Raw genomic sequence first — 19,965 nt, 5'->3', positions numbered from 1 at the left:
CAATAGATATTTTCAATTTGTCATTATGTTAAACTGTGTTCCATCCACTTGGAGAGTGAAATATGAGCAGAAGGGCTGGTTGACCTAGAAACGTGCTGCCTGCCTTACACACTGCTTGTCAGCTGCCTTGGGGGCCCAGTGTTTCCGGGCACATTTTTCTTCTGCCCCCCGTTATTTCTGCCTTTACTCTGTTTTTCCTGCCTGCCATCTTTGGGTCTCCTGTCGGCTGTCAGCTTTCTTCCTTTCATTTTCCATCTCCCACTTCTCCTCAGTCAGCTTCTTTTTTTTTTTTTTTTTAAATATATTCTTTATTGACTTTTTACAGAGAGAAAGGGAGAGAGATAGAGAGCTAGAAACATCGATGAGAGAGAAACATCGATCAGCTGCCTCCTGCACATCTCCTACTGGGGATGTGCCCGCAACCACAGTACATGCCCTTGACCGGAATCGAACCTGGGACCCTTCAGTCCGCAGGCCGACGCTCTATCCACTGAGCCAAACCGGTTTCGGCCTCAGTCAGCTTCTTGTAGGGAAATACCTCCTGCTCATCCCTGAGCCCTTCCTCTGTTGGTGGTGTGATCCAGGCCTTCACGGTGGCTCCGTGGAGCTGCCTGGGGCCCCTCGCCCTCTCCCCACTTTGCAAAGAATCTAACATTTGCTGAGACACCAGATCCACACTGTGGTTTGGGGAGGGTGCCACTGGGCTGTCCTATGGAGGAATTTCTCCTGGCATTGAAAGCACCAAAGATGTCTTGGTTATGTGAGATGGGGTCACATTTCCAAAACTTATAACTGCACCCTCACAGAAAAAGTCTGAGGTCTGTTACTGATTGTATCCTTACAGAAAAAAGAAGTGGAACCATCACTAGAGTTAGGTGTACCTGTCCACAGCTAGTTAACCCGGCTGTTCCTTTTAACGTATGCTTAAGAAGTGAGGCCAAATACAGTCTTAGACATGGTTTAGTTAGAACATTTTAATTGCATACTGTTATGTTTTTTGTCAGACAAACTAGGTACAGTTTTCATTTCTGATACTACAGAGCCATTACTGAGTCACTGAACTACTGTAGATAGTGTTGGAATGAACAATTGATTATATATTATAGCAGGCTATAAATTCTTTTAAATACAGTGTTTAGGAGTCATTTTTATGAAGTGAGTCACTTTCCTTTTAGTATATTTAAATGCCTCATTGAGGGTGATTATTAAATGTATTCAACTTGGTTTCCCTGTAAGACTCAGTCTAGGTAGAAATGAATGAGTATTCGATGAGAAGTGTGTGCATCTTAGAGACTGTTTATGTATTCTAATCCTTTTTACCCCTCCCCCCTTAGAGAATTTTGAAGCTTTCTTTAGGTTAAATGTGTTTCTTTTGAGAATTATTTTGGGAAATACCTTTATATATTTGTGTGTGTTAATTTTTATTATTCAAAAAATGCTTTTTGTTAGATGCCAAAAAAACAACTCAAATGCGTTTTGTTCCTGGTCAGAACAGTTAATGTTTCAAAGCTCTTTCACATCTAGATGTTTCTGAATTAGGATTCACATAATAATGAATTCTGCTTATTTTGGGTTTCCACAAAGGTTTGTTGTCTGAGCTTAAAATAAGACTGCAGCTGATCTGCGTAACACATATTAACTGTTTATTTAGTTTAAGTACATGTCTGTATCTCTCATTTCTGATCAACCTGGAAAATTTGCATGCTGCAGAGCAGCCATCTTCTTCTATACTTTATTAAATATCTGTCAATTATAAATATCAAGGTTTTACATTAATGTCAAGATAGTACATCAAAAATTCATGGAATATGTGACTTTTTCCAAGGGTATTTAATACTTAATGCATTTGTGTCATTTTTCTTTCCAGAGATATTGACAGGTTTTATTAAGTGTTTGTTAGGGAGATTTCATTTTTATCAAGGGACTATGAAGAGAAGCTGCATGCTAAATCAATTTTTTAAAGCCAGAATATTGTTCATTTTTTCATCTTCAAACTCTTGTAATCCATAGGTTTTATGTAAATTTCTTCTTGGTTTATTTTTGTTTTATGTGAGTGATAGTTCAAGACAGAACTTTAATAAGGATCAAATATGCTGACTGTAGTGCTTTTTAATTTCCTTAAGCATAGCTACCAGACCCATGCAATATGGTAAATTCTTCAAAATGTCATACTTACATATTTAGCAATATTACTTCTTTTTATTGAAGCCAAACAAATGATTTTAGATATTAATCTTTCCCAAACATAGTGATTATTTTGTACTAGGTACAATATTACTGTGCCTCGTCTGCATCCCTCCCAGAGAAGGGCATGGGGAGGGCTTTGCAGTGGCGCCTGGCTGGGCATAGAAAATGAGGGTCCTCTTTTCAAAGCGAACTCTATAGGGCTTCAAGTCTGATTATGAGCTATGGCAATTGTTAATTTCTCCAAGTGCAAATATTTATAATGCTCAAGAAAGTGAAAATGCCAATCGCTTAAAAAGCTGCAGACAACCCATGGCTAGTTTCTCATCCTGTACGTGAGGAGTGGAGGGGATTTACTGTGGCAGACCCCATGATCTCTCCTTCACTGGCGCCTCTGCCGGCCAGACACCCCCCTCTGCACCCCTCCTCTATATATCCCAGCTGTGCAGCTTACTGGCCATGAAGAGGAGGTTTTCTGTTTTAATTTATATGTTTATTTTTGAAGTACAGGTTAATAATATCTTCTACTGGAGAGGGTATGTCATAATAAACAAAATCCTTACAGGATTTTGCTCTAGAAAGTCAGGAATATCCAGTTATCCTTCCTTTAAAGTACGAGCTTAAATACTAGCATCTATGAACATTTTAGGAACTTTCAGGTAACTTCAGGTTAAGATGACAGTTTTTACAAGACATATTTTTAAACTTTAACTTGGTCTTCCACAGGCTTGGTTTCTAAGCAAAAACAACAACAGTATCATTCTGTCCAGTGTTTTAAAAAATATCACTGTCCAGAGCTTCAACAAAGAGTGTTTGGAATAGACATTTTTCTTCATTTTTTCAGGATATGTGAAAATATTTCTTTTCGGAGCTAAATGTTTTTTGTTTTTTTTTTAGCTAAATGTTTTTCATATGCAAATCATTTCTAATCTTTGAATGTTTAAAGATCCTTGTAAAACTATTACATAATAATTTTAAGAGGTAGAGCAGGTGTTTTTGGAAACAGATTTGCTGGAGTAAAGCTGAAGCCTCGCCATGCTAGATAAACCTTGCCCTGGCGTGACTGTCACCTGTCCACCCTGACACCAGTAGGTGGCGATCGTGCCACAGTAGTGAGAGCCCTGGTGAAGTGGGAGTGATTTGCCTTTCTCTTCTTGCCTTTCTCGGTCCTGTCACATTTTGCTTCAGTGTAACTGTTAGGTGCATGCGTCTGTGGCGGTTAGCTTTTTCGACCAGAATTATGTGCAGTAGGCACACTGTATTTTTTTAAGCAGATAAGAACAGCTATTTCTGACAGATTCTGAAGATATTACATAACCCCACAGCCAAAATATTCTTAATCTGAAGAAAGCATTTGTGCATTTTTCTTGAGTTTTCTTTACAACTTCATCAGGACTGTGAGCATGAACTTATATTTTTGGTAAGAAATGGATACAAAGGAAGGGGAACATTTTGGAGAGTGAATGCTTTGTCTTTTTCATCCTTGAGGAGGTTGCTGTCATTTGAATTGTTTCTGTATTGTCCGAAGCTATTTAAGATGTTCCAGTGTCGAGTGTCAGAAGATTCTTTTTCAAGTCGTTTTGACAGCCAAGCATTCCAGTTTTGAGAATTTTCATTTTTTCTCCTATTTAATAAGTCGAACTTTTGGGGAGGGGCGATCAAATTTTTGAATACTTAAGGGATTTAGCATTGGAATTTACCAACTTTCAAAATACCATAGTGCATTCCACAGTTTAAGTGAATTAAAATATTTTAAAGTAAGAAAAGCAACAGTGCTTTCCCACCTCCTGGAGTTTGAAAAGAGATGGGATGTGCCGGGGATGAGAGGCTTTATTTCATTGTACGCACAGGGAAATGTTAGCCACAGGATTTCTGAGGTTTTCTACGGTACGTTTAATCATCAAATCAGTTTTGGAAAGAGGGACAGTTCTCTTGCTGAATTTGTACTTGAATGAGGAAAAACCTGAGCGCTCTTCTGATTAGGTTTTGTAATTCAGTGGAAAGCATCTTCCAGACTCAGGACATAGCCATGCTTGTCGTTTGTTGCAAGAAGAGGAAGTAAGAAGCTCCGATCCATCTCTTAGGTTCTCCCACCTTAGTTGGTTGACCATGGCATTGATCTTTTTAATCCCAAAGATAGGCTTTCCTGGTATTCCTAGAGGAGCTAGAAAATGCCCAGGGCAGCACATTATTTTATGTATTGACTTAAAACTTCTTCCTTAATTTCATTTTTATTATAACACATAAAAACTATGTGACTATTTTTCTATGTTGACTTTCCTTCCAAAGGGTTAAAACTGGGCTAGGGATTAGAGGGGAGCAGCGGGCACCTGGGAGCTAACACCCATTGGCAGCCTTTTGTAATATATAATTTGCCTAAAATTGCGCACTGAGCACAAGCTTTTGTTTTCTAATTGATTTACGGTTTGAGCCACTTTTACCTCATCCCCTACTGTCCTGCATACGGTGCCAGCGAGTACATTACAGTGAGCGATGATAAATTACTGTGCACTTGTGATGCTAATGCGTCAAGAGTAAAAACTGCGTGCTACATGGAGCTTCATGCATTAACAGTGGTGCAGACACAGAACAGCAGAATTTCATTTGTATCTCAGAAATCACCATTTGTTCATTTGATCACTTACTGCAATCTGTCTATCAGACTGTAATTGAAACTGAAGATTAAAATGGTACTGTTACAGCTTTTAATTCCTTAATTGAGAGAAAGTTTTTAAGTGCTTGTGAGGTCTAAGGTGCGGGGGAGGGGAGTGTTGTGAAGAGAGAATATGAAATGTATAAAATTTTCTCGTAAGTGTGAAGTTTTGGATATTTTTACCAAATGTTCGTTTGTCCAGAAAAATAAGTAGTAAAATTTAAATATGGCGATCTCTATTTTTCAAAAAATCTGTTTGTAAAATTTATTTTGTAATTTCACAAAACTGTATTTTTCCTGATTTTTTTGTCCTGGAGCCACATTTACCATGTAGATGATTCATTTGCACATAACACGTTGATTCCCATCCAAATGATTTAAGTCAGAGATAAATGAAAGAACTTTCCATTTATTAGAGTGCCTTTAATTGTCCCTTTTATTGATGTAAGGGGAGATTTGAAATCTAGACATAAGGGCCGCGCAGCACATTATGGCACAAGACACAAAGGAAGTCTGCACGGATGGACACTGGACTTTGTGGGCTCCAGGTTTCTGTCGAGTGGGTGTGCCTACCTTTTGTGAAGTCAGTCCACCTTAAATTTTATTTTTGTGCCATGTCCATGGGTTCTAGTATGGAAAGAGGAAAAAGCAGATTTATGGCGGCTGCTGGGCACAACAAATTAAGTTGACAGTGATGTATGAGAGCATAATAGCATGATGATCCCTCAGCAGCGGCTGGACGCCTCCTGCTTCATTTGGCTCTTGTTAGGATCTGTTAGGCAGCTAAATAATGAAATTCTGCTGACTGATTTCTGTTTTCCCTCTTTCTCTTCTCACCTCTGCTTTCTAAAACTTCTAATTCCCAGACCCATCCTCATGCCAACAAACTGCCCTTGAAGGATTCTTTCACTTATGAGGACTACAGGTTGGTATGGTGGGGGGGGGGGGGGGGGGGGGGGGGCGGGCGGGCGGGGTGGTTTCTAAGTGAATTTGGGCTCTTGGAAGTGAGAAATGCTTCAGCAAGAAGTGACCTGTGTGGCCATTTAAAACCTCAAGACAGAGACAGTCTTTCAGAAGTTATGACAGCTGGGACCAGTGTCAGCATTTTAATGGCTGAGGAGAAATTGCCATTCACCTGTAATGGTGGGGAATTAGTTGAGGCAGCCAAGTGATACTTGGGGTGGTCGTGAGAATTTATTTCTTTTTAAAAAGACTGTTTTAGTGTAAAGTTTTGGTCTTCATTTAGAACAAAAGATTTAATTCACTGCACAATATAATAAAAACTAGCCCTCCACATTTTGTAGCATTTTTAAAGGATTTCTGATCAGAAAGGAGTTATATTGTTTGCTTTTCACTGAGGCTTAAGAGAGGTACAGACTCAGCATTGGGTAAAAGAGGGTGAGGTTCGTCTTGACGGGGCAGAGAAGACCCAGGGCCGGGAGAACTCTGTTCTGGGCCCTCCTCCAGAGTCTTCTTCCAGGCCTCGGACTTGGCGGGAACCTTCTCCCTTAGTCACTCACTCCTGGATTCCCTGTGGCTCCTTTTCCTTCCCCTCTCCCTTCCTGCTCTCAACCCCAGGTCTAATTTTAAATGCTGTTGAGGAAGCCCACCCATCACCTTTGGTACTTAGGAAAAGCTTTAAAGATATGTGAGCGGTCAGACAAATCTCAGCTTCTGGTCAAGTTACTACTGGGATGGGCTTTCAAGTGTCCTGACTCTAATGCACCTTTTCTCTGCTTGGTACAGGTGGGCAGTCTCTTCTGTGATGACACGACAAAACCAGATTCCCACGGAGGACGGTTCCCGGGTGACCCTGGCTCTCATTCCTCTGTGGGACATGTGCAATCACACCAATGGCCTGGTAATGACCTCCGCGGTGTTGTGCTTAATCAGGGAAGCCATTGTGGTTAAACTTGAAAGTGGGCATTCTACCTACAAACCATTTTCTCCCCTGATTGTCTCCTCCAAAGGGAGCAAACACCCCTCCCGCCGCCCACAAACAGAGGCCGGTATTTTTCTCTCCTTGTGTTTACTTAATCCCGAAAACCAACCGGGAACTTGAATCTTACATCACTTTTGAAAGCCGCAGTGAGCTGCATTTATTTGTGAAGCCATAATTCCAGCCCAAACATTAATTTTCTTATGTTATTGAACCACAGACTAAACCAAGTTTCTGTCTTCTTATTCTTTTTAAAATACCGATTTATTGAAAAACCTTTCTTCCTTGTTTTCCTTTTATGTTCCTTGTTTTCTTCCTTTGCTGACTGTACTCCAGTTAGGTACGGTTCTGTGGTTCCTTCCTGCCCCCTCCCTTCACCTGACACACTGACACATCCTTGGCCCCAATTATTAACCTGCTTTTGTTTGGGAGCCGGCACTGGATTCCTGGTGCTGGGGTGGGAGGGGGTGTACTTGGCCATTGGCCGTAACTGCAGGACTCATTTGGCATCATCAGACTGGGGAGTGCTGGGTAGGAGACATGAAAACAGAGAAATTTTATGATTGTTAATTACGATGCACAAAAGAAGGAAGCTGCTCTGTGCTTCTCAGCATTCTTTGGATTCCAAGTAACAGCGAAGTTGACGGTTCTCTGTGCTGAGATGGGTGTCTGAGAAAGAGATCCTGATATTAGTGCATCGAAATATGATCAGCTTCAGAATAGTTTGCATTTTTAAGCCTTATACTGGTATACTGGTTTGGTTAATTTTTTTTCAATGTCAACTTTCTTTGTTATTAGCAGTATTATAAATAGAATGGAAAAATGCTATAAATGAGTATTTCACATTTAATTCCACAAAACAGTGAGCACATGTGTAAAATCGCATACCCTCCTGCTGACCTGGGAAATGTCTAGCAACAAGTACACGCTGAAATTGTAGCGAAGTAGTCCCACCTTTATACTTATGTTTTTGCCTTAATTTATATATACTTAACATAATTAGCCATTTTAAGGAATAGTAGCATGTTTTACCATTTATTTTCATTAATGAATAATATTTTACATTCTTTGTTCTGTATTTACTTTCCCTTCAGAGCTGTTTTAAACTGATCATAAGACTGAAGTTTTAATATTTTCAAATAGCTTTTAATATTTGACTATAGTATTTTTCTTTCTTTTTCTTTTTCTTTTTTTTTGATTAGATCATTGGTTCCTGAACTTGATTGATCATTACGGTTTATTTTTTTTGTATCTAAAATTTTAAAAGTACACTTTATTGTAAACACACAAAACCAGTTAAACAGTCCAGAAGCTTGTGCTGTGAATGTGGCCCTACCCAGCTGCAGGGCCCCTGCCTGGGGCCTCCCAGGTCACTGGTGAGGGCTTCCTGTGCATCTCCCAACCTTCACTGCCATGTGAACTCTTACACACTCCCATACACACTGGTGTTTATGTTGCTTTCATGTAAACGGGATTAACTATTCACTTTTTCCTCTAAAAGTAAAGAAAAAAGATAGATTATCTCAAAACAAAAATAACGAATTGATGACAACTATTCATGCTGTATTTTTTCTAAATACCGTCTTTAACTCGCCACAACCCTGGCAAAAACACTGTTCACCTTCAGAAGGTTTACCCACCATGTTAGTACTTTCCTACGGTTAACCTTGTGGAGCTGTTCCCATTGTAATTGTACACCCTGGTGGGAAATTTCGTCTGGTAGAATTGAAGAATCTATTTTAACACTGCAGAATTGTGTATGCTATGTATTAGCAGTTAATCTCTTTTTAAAAGGTACTTGAAGTTAAGGCTGGCTTTTCAGACAGTAGATATTCTTTTGTGTGTGTCGATCCTGACAGTTGGTGTCTGTCTGTTCTGACTATCATTGAGGGAATAGACAGAAATTTGTAACCCAGCAACGCTGTGTGCTTCCAGCAATGTCTCCAAACCTGCTCACGGGAGCAGTGGAAGATCAAGTCTGTGCCAGTAAGGAGCATGGGAAGCAGAAGGAGGCGAAGGCTGGTCAGATCTCTCAGCCACAGGCTCTGGTGAACGTAAACTGACTCTGGCCACTCGCAGAAACAAATTCAACAAGTGTATGAGACGTTGTATTAAGCTGTAAGAAATAATATGTCTTTAAGTTCAGAATGACTTGTTCAGAATTCATGAAGCAGCAGGCTTCCTGTCTGGAGATTGTTGAATTTACAGAGAAGCACACCTGTGTGGTGCGTAGGCCACTGTGTGAGCTCCAGTGGGTACTGCGTTGGAGTAATTGGCCCTGACATTTGAATTGTGTGACTGCAGTGAGGGTGCAGGAGCCTTGAAACTCACGCAGAATTGAGGGAGGCTCTTTTTCAGGGTCTTTCTGTTTGACTATTGAAAAATCTAAAACATTTAGATTCACATGAGTCTTCCAATAAAAGCCCAGCTTTTCCCAGTAGCAGAGAAGGCACCCCACTCAATCTGTCCCCACTACACCCCCCCAACACACAGGCCCAGTGCCCTGTGGCTTCTCAGACACCGGCACGTGCCCACCTCAGGGCCTTTGCACCTGCTGTTTCCTCTGCCTGTACCACTGTCCTGGGATGTCTCCAGGACTCCTCACAGCACTCCTCAAGTGAGGCCGTCCCAAGCACCCCACACAAGATCATCTCACCACCCCTTCCATAAGCCTCCCTTCCTGTCCTGTTGTCTTCTGTATTTCTGCCTGTTCATTTTTACGTATTGTTGGCCTTCCCTACTTCCATGTTCCCCTTCCCCTGTCCCTCCTGCTTCCACTGACTGCCTTCCTGTCTCTTCATACCCCGTGGCATCCATGCGTGCCCACACTGTTGAGTTCCAGACCTTCAGGGCTGGAGTTGATGGGCAGTTCCTATCCCATACCTTATTATCAAAGTCATGTTTGGGGTCAGAAAAGTGATTTCAATGTTGGGTAGGAACTTCATGGAGCTCTTCTGCCAGACTACCTGGCTTCGTTTATTTCTCATGGCTTCCCTGTTTCCTGTTGGTCTTGCAGCATTGTGAAGGATTTCTAGATACTGGTTAAATACCCATTGCTTCGGGGATGTTGAGTTTAACAGTGAGTGTCACATGGCCTTTGATCCCAGAATACTGTTCCCTAGACTCAAGGTGTTTATATTTTGGACTCAAACTGTTGGTACCTTTATTAGCAAGTAGCACTTGTTTGCCTTGAATTTTGGTTCTCTAAGGGCAAAATGAAGAGTTCAAAAGTAATTAATGAGCCTTTGCAGACAGTCTAGGAGACTGGGGGTGGGGGAGGGACAGACTCCTAAGAAGGCCCTGTTCTTCTGCCTGGGGTTTGTGCGTCAAGGAAGGATTTTCAAAGGCAGTGTCAGGTATTAGGTACAGCGTGCTGAGCCCCCAGACACAGGTGAAGGGGAGCTCCCGCTCTGCCTGGCTGGGCCAGCACGCAGATAAATGCCTGCTGTGGGTGACGGGGCTTCAGCACCGGGGCTCTGGGCGTGCAGAAGGAGGCTGGGTGGGTCTCGGGAGGAACTGGAGCAGAGGGTCATTCCCAGCACAAGGTTGGCCGGTGTGGCAGGTCAGTGGCATGTAGGAGGCTGAAGGGAGGCCTGGGGCTCCTCGCAAGCTGGCCTTGCTCGGGTGTTTGAATGTTCTCCACAGGCAGAGTGGAGTACTGAAAGCTTTAGACTGGAGGGCATCACTGTGCTGTTGCTCGGGCTGCGGAGGACAGGCCTGGAATTGGGGGCCACTTGGAAGGTTTTGCAAACAAAACCAGGCCAGGCCCTCAGTCATGCAGGGGCCTGACCCACGAGGAAATACTCCAAGGAAAATTAGAAAACAAAATGCCGCCCCCTGAGGTGGGCAGAGTTCTTTATGACTTGAGTGGCTAGACCAAGCATGTCAAACGCACGGCCTTGTTGGCATGCGGCCTGCCGGTCGCAGTTTGACATGCTTGGCCTAGACCTTGGTGTTGCCTGACCCCCCCTCCCAGGGGTTAAGGGGAGATGCGGATTTGGTATTTATTTGTAATGGGCTTAGAAACTCTCACAAGGTAGCTCTCAGCAGAAAGTGAATAGGGTACAACTAAGTTGTTTCTCCTGTGCTTATCTGAACATTTTAATTTCTCTAATTTCAGAGTAAATTATGCCCATAAGTTAGAAATGGAGCTTTTCTTTTTCCCTTATTCTTTCTCTATGGAAAACCCACTTCAGTTTCATAAAAGCCAGACATTAGATAGAGACAGTATTTGCAAGTCAATGGATTTCTCATGAGCTCCTAAATCCACAGCATTGCCCCTGGGGGTGGGGCTCTAAGGCAGGAACTTTGTAATAAATGGTTTACCTGTTTTTGTTTTTGTTTTTGAGACCAAGTGATAATCTATAGAATATATTTTCCTAAGAGTACGTCTTTCAGGTACAAAATCTTTCATAAGAATTTTTGGTATAAATGGTATTAATTTAAAACAACCATGGAGTTGTTTGCTCAGTTTTATAAAGCATGTACAGTGCACCCTTTTGATTACCTGTGGGGAGCTTTTATTCTCTACTTGCCCAAAAAAGACCCTCCTGAGTGAGAGACCCTTGTTGTCCCCCCAGATCACCACTGGGTACAACCTGGAGGACGACCGCTGTGAATGTGTGGCTCTGCAGGACTTCCGGGCTGGAGAGCAGGTAGGCCCGGCTGCGGAGTGGGGGCGGCCCAGTGGGCACTGAGCTCATGCTGTGTCAGGCAGGAAAACAGGGGACTTCTCCTGAGGATTGTTTGGGAGCTGTTGTAAACACATTGTGCTTTGCATCAGACCTTTACATCCACAACAACAAGATTTAAATGAAATTATTTGCACAGTTGACCTAATATTTGTAAAGTTGTCAACTGAAAACAAACTTGGTGTTATGACAGTAGAACAAATTTTTCAGTTTATAAACTTCATTGTTTTTATTTCTTTTTCTGTTGACTAGAACCTTTAAAAGGAGGCTATTTAAGTGGTAAAAACATAGAGGAACCTGGAAGTACAAAATCTTTGTTCTTGAATCTGTGAATTTTTATCTAATAATGTGGGCAGGATTACACCTTTCAGTACGTTTGAGAATAGGCACCTGCAAATAACTTCATTCTGTCTACTGGTCTTATGACCAAGCAGATAGTACAAAAAAACCCAGGACTGGTGTAGACCATTGACGTTCCATTTGAGACAAAATGAGACTATTTGTCCAACAAAGTACTGATCTGCTCTTTGCAGAAACCTGAATAGACCCTCCTGCTAGGTCAGAATTGCTATCGGAATTACTGGCAGACATCACTTTAAGCTCACTCCATTAGAGTGAGTCTTGTACTGAAAGCAGGGGAGGAGCGTGGTGAATTGTAGACGGCATTGGTGAAGTGACAGTCCTACTTTCCCCGGGGGAACAGGATTGTGAGGAAGGCCCTGGCCTCCCTGACAGTTTGGGAAGTTGGGGAAATTGCACCTCTTGCTGCAGCCTCCCCCTAGCACAGGTGGTGTACAGTGTAGGGGCCGAGTCAGTGCAGTTACCTCGTTGCCTTAGTGTACAGTCATGTTAAGTGTACGAGAACTGATCCTTTGCCCTGCTCTGTGTTAAGAATGGATGTTAAGTTTCTTTTATGTCCCTTTATTTTTTTCTTTACTGCATCTCAGATTTACATTTTTTATGGCACTCGGTCAAATGCAGAGTTTGTGATCCACAGTGGTTTTTTCTTTGACAATAATTCACACGACAGAGTGAAAATAAAGCTTGGAGTGAGTAAAAGTGACAGGCTCTACGCGATGAAGGCTGAGGTGTTGGCCCGAGCTGGCATCCCCACGTACGTAGAAAACTGGTCAGCTCTTTCCTGTGCTGCTTGAAATGTTTACTGCTGCATAATGTGTGTTAACAGAACTTCTCTACAGTTTGCCTTAATCCCTGTATCCCTATTACACAGCAAGTTTTCACCATGGAGATGCCTCGTGGCTTCCCAGTGTCTCCGATAAACATAATGGTGTCACTGGGAGCACTCACAGGCAGTTCCAGGGCCTGTGGCCTGAAATCCTCATTAAGTTAAATAACTGCTTTGGTATCATTAATGTCTTTCACCTTGAAAAGGTTAATGACCTGGATCATTTTGTTTCATTTAATTCTTTGCCACCATTAGTTTCTGTAATGAAGTCATGATCCTCAGTGATTTCAAGAATTTCTACTTAAATTCTTTAAGATTTTAGTGCATTTGAGGTCCAAAATGATAAAGAGGACAAGAATTATGATTCATTAGTTCTCTGGGGAACGGAGGAACCATTCTTAATGAAAATGGATTATCCAGGCTTTTTTTCATTGAACTTGTCAATATTTGATTCATGATTAAAATGTGAACTCAACATAAATTATTGTTAACATTTTTTAGGAACCACAGGTATGCTTAATTCTCTTGGTGTGTTGTATGCAACCTGCGGTTAGGCTGTTAGATTGTAAGAATTGCCAGCAGAGACGGCTACGCCGTCTTCGTCGGTCAGCGACCTCCCCTGTGCAAGGGGCTTTCATAGTTGAGGTGAGGAGCTGGACTGACTCATGCCAGCTCCACGCTCCTGAGGACGGCACGGGGATTGCAGCTTAAGGGGCTTCTCTGGGAGCAAGCAGGTGACTGGTCTTCCTGTTTTGTCAGGTCCAGCGTGTTCGCCTTGCACTTTACGGAGCCGCCCATCTCTGCCCAGCTGCTGGCTTTTCTCCGAGTATTCTGCATGACCGAAGGTAAATCCTTTCAGGAAGAAAATGTTCACTTGTCTAAAAACTCATGAAAGTGTAAAGCATTGGGGTTCAGATTAAAGATAAAATTGCTGAAAACTAAAGTACCTTTTGGCAGGAGGTAGGATAGCAACAATGGAGAAAGAAGTTCTACTTTACTCTGTAAATGTTTTATTAAATCCTTGATGTGTTGTCAATATTCATTTGTCATAAATAATTTCTACCTTGTTGGAAGAAAACTTAAAGCATCTTGGATTGTTAGCTGTGTGAAAGTTACATTTGGAAATGGGAGTCGTTGACGTGCTTGCCCAGGATGGCAGTGCTGTTTCCCTCGCCGTGCACTGCTCTCTGTTCCCCAGAGCGGTTAGCGCTTAGGCCACTCTGACGTCACTGGGCAGCAGTGGCCTACGTGGGCCACAGGGCTTTCTTTGCTAACCAGCTCTGGGTTCTGATCTGAAGTCACCAGCAAGCCTTTTAATTCTGGGCGTCGGGTTAGAGTAAATACCGCCGCAAACAATCTACTTCAGTCACAAAATGTGCTTACCTCCACCCCCATCCTCAGTCACAGAAAGAGTTAAATATATGTATTGAGAATCTGTTTAGTGTTTGCTTAAAACAGTCTTTTGGGGTTTCTTACTGAGACTTGACTTACTGTGGTGGTTGGTTTTTTTTTCCTTTTTTTTTATCTGAAACTGCTGTACATACTTGGGTGTTGAGGCTTCATTTTTAATTGTGTGTATTGGCTGTTCTTGTCAACTTCCTTAAACCCCATGTGTGCCAAACAGCGGTAGGAGGGAGGGAGTGAGAGGGAGCGAGTGAGCTAGTGGCCGTCTAATTGAACAGACAAGTGAGTGTCCTGCCCACAGCTGCCTGAGCGCTGGGGAAGGGCATTAGGCCATGGAGGGGACACCACTGGGCTCGCCCATCCCTAGCTCCCTGACTTCATGTCTGGGTCCCGGAGAAGTGCTGCCTGGCCCAGGCCTTCTCCAGGATGGAGGGAGAGGACACTTAGTCCCAACACAGAGAGGCCATTTAGACACCAACTGCAGGACCCGCCAAGGCGCTGGATGGCACTTGTCCCTCTCGCGCAGCCATGGTGCTGTAGCCTCACCCTCACTCAGATGAGAACTTGGGGTAACCTTGTGCTTAGGTAGGGGTTCATCAGTTCTGTTTAATGAACGGAGTAAGGGTTAACTGTGGGCTTTTCTTGCATGTAATATAGGGGTGCAGAGTTCAGTGTCACAGTTTATATACTGAAGGCATTTATAATGAAGACGCGATGGCCATGATGACCCACTGCGTGCCCTGAGCGACACTAAGTGTGCCACATACTTTATGTTAATCGCTGTCACCTGGTGAGAGATAGGGGTTCCCACAGGCCTAATGTAGAGATACCAGTTCACAGAGGACGGGGGACTTGGCCACTCTGCCAGCAGGTGATGACCCTGACTCAGCTAATTCCAGAGCCCGCACCCAGGCATCCCACATGGCTGCTGTTGGTTTGCAAATGACATAATCCACAGAAGAGGTTCTAGTCCCCCAGGGCCTGGAGGAGCCAGGCTAAGGAGCAAGGGCGCCAGCCGCCTCAGGTGACCAGATGCTCTCTCCCGTAGTGGCAGGTGAAGCTGAGGAACCCCCTGAGGACAGGGCTGGCTCCAGCATCTGTTAACAGAGGAAAGCCCGGGAAGGCAGCCCACTGCATGAGCCTTGGGTTCATTTCCTGAGTGTTCGCGACCCCTCTCCTGGTGACTGCCTCTTTTCCCCTCGGGTGGGTTTCATCCCTCCAGTAATTCGGAATGAGTGCAGTCTCACTGTTCAAACGGAAGGGGCGGAGAGAGAAGGCCGAGCTCCTCAGCTCGCCCGCACAGAGGTGTAGCACGGCTGGTCACGGACAAACACAAAAACAGTAACCTCAGTATTGGGGGCTTCCAAAAACAGCCACTAAGGGAACATTTTAAAACTTTTCATTACTTTATAAAAGAATATAAACTGAAGGATCAAAAATCTAACAACCCAAGTGTTCTCAATCTTTTACTGATAAAGGTGACTTAAAGAATTTCTTTTTTGAACATTAGATTAACATCTGTCTTGTTTAAAAAGGGGAACTACTTGAATCATTTTAGATTGGATATGATTTTTTTTTCATTTCTCTTTAGTCATAGACAGTTTGTCATGTCAAGACAATTGATGTATCCTTGGAATTACTCTAATACTGATAAAAGTTTGGTTTGCTGGCAACAGAAGTCCTTGCATTTGAATTGTAAACAGTGACAGCTGTGGGGCATTTTGCTCTGAAAGAGATCCTGTCTTATAATTGCATAAGGAGCTGGTGGGTTTCTTGAGCATGAATAGGACAGCGTGTTTTGGTCTTTTGAAGATAATGTGCCAAGAGAGAAGCTGCTCAGAGCAGTTGCTGAGTCCTTTCCTCTTAAATATAGTTGAAGGAAATTGAGATGTTCACTTGCGTTTATTTGTAATTGTTAAATTCCTGACAAGTGGACATCCGCACGTTTTTCATTAACTAGCTTTTTCTAGCCCATTTTCTTGTTTTTCTCAGTTGTGGCTTACTTGTTGTAAGTTGGGCTAAATAGCGTGGCCAGGTCAACTATTGGAATAGCCCTGATCAGATACAATTTAGAAGGCTCGCCAAGTGTTCTGCTGTTGTTTGTTTTCACTCTTTACATTGTTCATTTAAATGTCTTTTTGACCCGGTTGGTGTGACGGAGCTCATGGCTTGTAGGAAGGGTGTTGTCCAAATGCCGCTGTAGGTTGTCTTTTAAAAGTATCTCATAAGACTGCCTAAAGCTCTCAGTGTCCCTCAGAAACACCATGAAGATGGAGGCTTCCTGTGGACCCAGCTGGAAGCCCTCCCCTTGTTTTCCTGCCCAACACTCAGCTCCCACTCACTCTGGTGAGTCTAGAAAGGCCTGGCTGATGAGTGGCAGGAAAGCGACATGTTTGGAGAAGCTGTTTGTAAGGTGGATTGCTTGTTTAAATGAGGAGTGCTGCTTCTGCTAACAGATGGCTGTTTGTACTTCTTGTAGAAGAACTGAAGGACCATTTGCTAGGAGATAATGCTATCGACAAAATCTTCACCTTGGGTAACTCTGAGTATCCTGTGAGCTGGGACAACGAGGTCAAACTCTGGACATTTCTTGAAGATCGAGCCTCGCTTCTTTTAAAAACATACAAGACAACCAGTGAGGTAACTTGACTGAGTGAGGATTTGAGCTTTGTCACGTTTTAAAAGATGCTTAATAAGAGACTCCTTCCTACATGTAAATGGCTATAATTCTTTTTTCCTATTTAACACGTTTACACTTACTAAAAGGATCATATTGAGGCATTGTCGATTAGAAGACCATGTTTACATGGTTTGATACTTCTCTGTGATTTCTACTTCACATGATACAACAGCTAAAAGCTCTCATCTGTGCTTTTGAGTTGGTCATTGAGGTACTAACTCGAAGTGCTTCTCATTCACTCATTCACCTATTCATCCATTCAGCCAAGGGCCAAGCCCTGGGTCCATTCCTGCACAAGACCAGACAGAAAACCTTTTAAACGGAAGTGAGGTTTTCTGTCCCGTGTGTTAAAGCACCATTTGAGTTAGGCCCCTCTTTTTTGTTTTATGACTGCTTTACTGAGGCACTAGTGACTCGGTGCATGGATTTGTGCATGTTGAAAGGAAATTAATTAGAAGGTGGCTGGCTGGGCGGGACTGGGCAAGATGGGCCAGACATGCCCTGGAGCCAACCTCCAGCGGTCCCTCCCTGGCCGGCTGAACCTGGGGTGTCACCGTGGCTCTAAGGGCATCTGTGGAATGAGTGGGGTCCCTCCGGCAGGTCGGGTCCCTCAGCCTGGCCTGTGGGGATCGGGCTGAAACTGGCTGTCTAACATCCCCCACAGGGTCCTGGAGTGTGAGAGGGCACTCTGCAAAGTTACTGTTGTACAGGGTATGGAACGCAAACGAAAGTGTGCAGTAAACCAGATTCGGGCTGACAATGCCCCAGCAACAACATAACCCACGGCCGAAGGTGGAATCACTAAATCCCACAAAGAATCAGGCTCCCTCTTCTGGTTTTGGGGTGCGTCACCCGAGAACCGCCACTGCCAAGTCACTGCAGCTCAGCAGCTCCTGCATTGAGTGTCTGCCCCCTGGTGGTCAGTACGCATCATAGCAACCAGTCAGATGGTTGTACACTTAGCATATTAGCCTCTTATATATACAGATAGTTAACACACAGCACAGTCACACTGCTGAAGTGTACATTATGATGTGAGTATACTGTCATGCAGCCACCCCCACAGTCAAGTCCTAAAACCTGTGTCACCCCCAAAATATCCCTCATGCCCCCCACCCCCAGCAGCAGCTGATCTGCATTCTATCTCTGTAGTTTTGCTGCTTTAAACTTCTTGGCGATTAATTGTGCTCTTTTTCATTTCCTAGGAAGACAAGTCCTTCTTGAAAAACCACGACCTTTCTGTTCGTGCGAAAATGGCCATCAAGTTGCGCTTGGGTGAAAAAGAGATTTTGGAAAAGGCAGTGAAGAGTGCAGCTGCCAACCGGGAGTTTTACCGCAAGCAAATGGAGGAGGGGGCGCCGCTGCCCAAGTACGAGGAGAGTAACCCAGGGCTGCTGGAGGGCGGCGGGGCGGACTCGAGGCTGCCCCTGGTCCTGCGCAGCCTGGAGGAGGAGGCTGGCGTGCAGGAGGCCCTCACCCTCTCTGAGGTTGTCAGCCGAGCAAAGGCTGCGGAAAACGGGCTCATCAGTGGCCAAAACTCTATTCCCAACGGGACCAGGTTAGAAAAGGAAAGTTTAGACCCAGAGGAAAGGAAAAGAGCGACTGACGATGCCAAAGAACCTTCAGAGAGCACCGAGGGAGTCGGCGAGCAGCTCTGAGGGTGCTCTGCCTGGAGCTCGTTCCGATTTATGGACAGCCCCCTGACATCGCTGTGGTCCCTGGTTTCACGTTTTTGTTGTGTTTTTTTCTTTTCTGCAGAGAGGAAAGTGTTTTTGCTGCTTTATATAAAAATAATTTTTTAAGTTATTTAAAAAATCTAGCTTCCCTTTTTGATTAAGATTGCCATCTTGCTTTTAGGCAAAACAAGTTATCAAACCATGACAGCGAAGGGGGAAGAGAGGTGCCGTGGAAGATTGTGCAGAGCCATTGTGGGCAAAGTATTTTCTTCCTGGGGAAGAATTAGCTCCTCTCTCAGCTGTGCTTTTGTGGGCCTGTCATCATGACAGCCAGAATGAGGCCTGCTCTGCCTCCTGCCAAACGGGACGTGGTGGGGGCTGGGGGCTCCGTGTGGGAAGGGGGTGCAGTTGTACAGCCGAGAACGGGCTTGAGGTTTGGAAACTTGTCTGCAGAATCTTTTTTTTCCCCTAAAAATTTAACACTCCATTACCAAAAGGAGAGGTAAGGTGTCAACCTTATTTTTAATAGTTTTAAATGTTGACGATAACCCTAATTATATAATTATACACACACCTAGTGATTTCTAAAGATTTGTTTACTTTTTGTGTTTTGTTTACTGTATTAAGAATGTGTCCTTTCTCCTTGAATCAACGTAGGACATGCATCATTCCTAGTTTCAAATGTTGGCCCTGCGCTTAAAGTGATGCATTTGATTTCCAGTGTTGGGAGCGGAGTTTGCAAACCCAGCGGCTGTTTTCTGCGACCAGGTTCAGAGTGAGGTGGCTTCCTGGCGCTTCTGGTTTTCACAACAAGCTAGAGATTTTCAAAGCTACACTTTTGAGTAAAAAGCCTTATTAAAAGGAAAATGTGATTAATATATTTGTCTATTCCTTTTCTTTGGAGTGGGACAGGCTCTTTGAATCGAGCTTTTATGCAAACCACCCTGCAACCCACCAGGCAGGGATTTAAGCCGAGCAGTGCAGTGCCATGCAGTGCTTGCTGGGGGGTTCAGAGATGATGGAGGCCTGTGCCCAGCCTCACCAGTTGCCAGGTGCTCCGGACAGAGGGCCTGAGAGGCAGGAACACAAAGAGGACGCTAAGTTGTAAGGGAAGTAAAGGCTGGGGATGGCGTCCGGGTGGGGAATGGACGCATCCATCCCTAGAAAATTGCCAGTTTTCAGATGGCAGGCTTAACTATAAATTTCACATCAACTCTGATGTTCCTTTAAGCCATCACGTGATTTGAGGATGCTGCCTTGGTGAACATCGCTGCTTACAGGTCGTCTCAGGGTGGTCTCAGCCCTTCTCCCTCAAGAAGACGCTGCAGAGACACTGCTACGTTCTGCTGTGCACCCGCTTCCGGAGCTGCGGGGGTCAGCTCCCTGCTGTGCACCCGCTTCCGGAGCTGCGCGGGGGTCAGGCCCTTGCTGTGCACCTGCTTCCGGAGCTGCGCGGGTCAGCTCCCTGCTGCGGCGCCTGGTTGGCAGCTTTCCACTCTGAGTGAGGTTGGCAACTCTGTGTGATGCCTCTACCTTCCCTTCCTTGTTGGTC

General features: G+C 44.0%; 1 protein-coding gene across 2 annotated transcripts in view; it reads left to right on the top strand.

Moving 5' to 3' along the window:
* The window catches only part of SETD3 (SET domain containing 3, actin N3(tau)-histidine methyltransferase), a 60,910-nt gene extending 41,621 nt beyond the window's left edge, over positions 1-19,289 (top strand). The window contains exons 7-13 of one of the 2 annotated variants that reach the window (XM_070412866.1): positions 5,704-5,762; positions 6,584-6,698; positions 11,357-11,431; positions 12,415-12,581; positions 13,413-13,498; positions 16,537-16,697; positions 17,943-19,289. In XM_070412866.1, coding sequence (XP_070268967.1) covers positions 5,704-5,762; positions 6,584-6,698; positions 11,357-11,431; positions 12,415-12,581; positions 13,413-13,498; positions 16,537-16,697; positions 17,943-18,395 — 1,116 coding nt within the window. In that variant the 3' untranslated portion in view covers positions 18,396-19,289. Of the gene's footprint in view, positions 1-5,703; positions 5,763-6,583; positions 6,699-11,356; positions 11,432-12,414; positions 12,582-13,412; positions 13,499-16,536; positions 16,698-17,942 lie in introns of those variants that run through there. The other variant, XR_011471242.1, reaches the window with a different exon arrangement.
* Positions 19,290-19,965: the final 676 nt, after the last annotated feature.

The sequence above is a fragment of the Myotis yumanensis genome, unplaced genomic scaffold (assembly GCF_028538775.1).
Source record: "Myotis yumanensis isolate MYYU_CA2020_CCGP unplaced genomic scaffold, mMyoYum1.0.hap1 SCAF_1, whole genome shotgun sequence".
NCBI classification, from domain to species: Eukaryota; Metazoa; Chordata; class Mammalia; order Chiroptera; family Vespertilionidae; genus Myotis; species Myotis yumanensis.
This window is presented reverse-complemented; position numbering and strand designations above follow the sequence as displayed.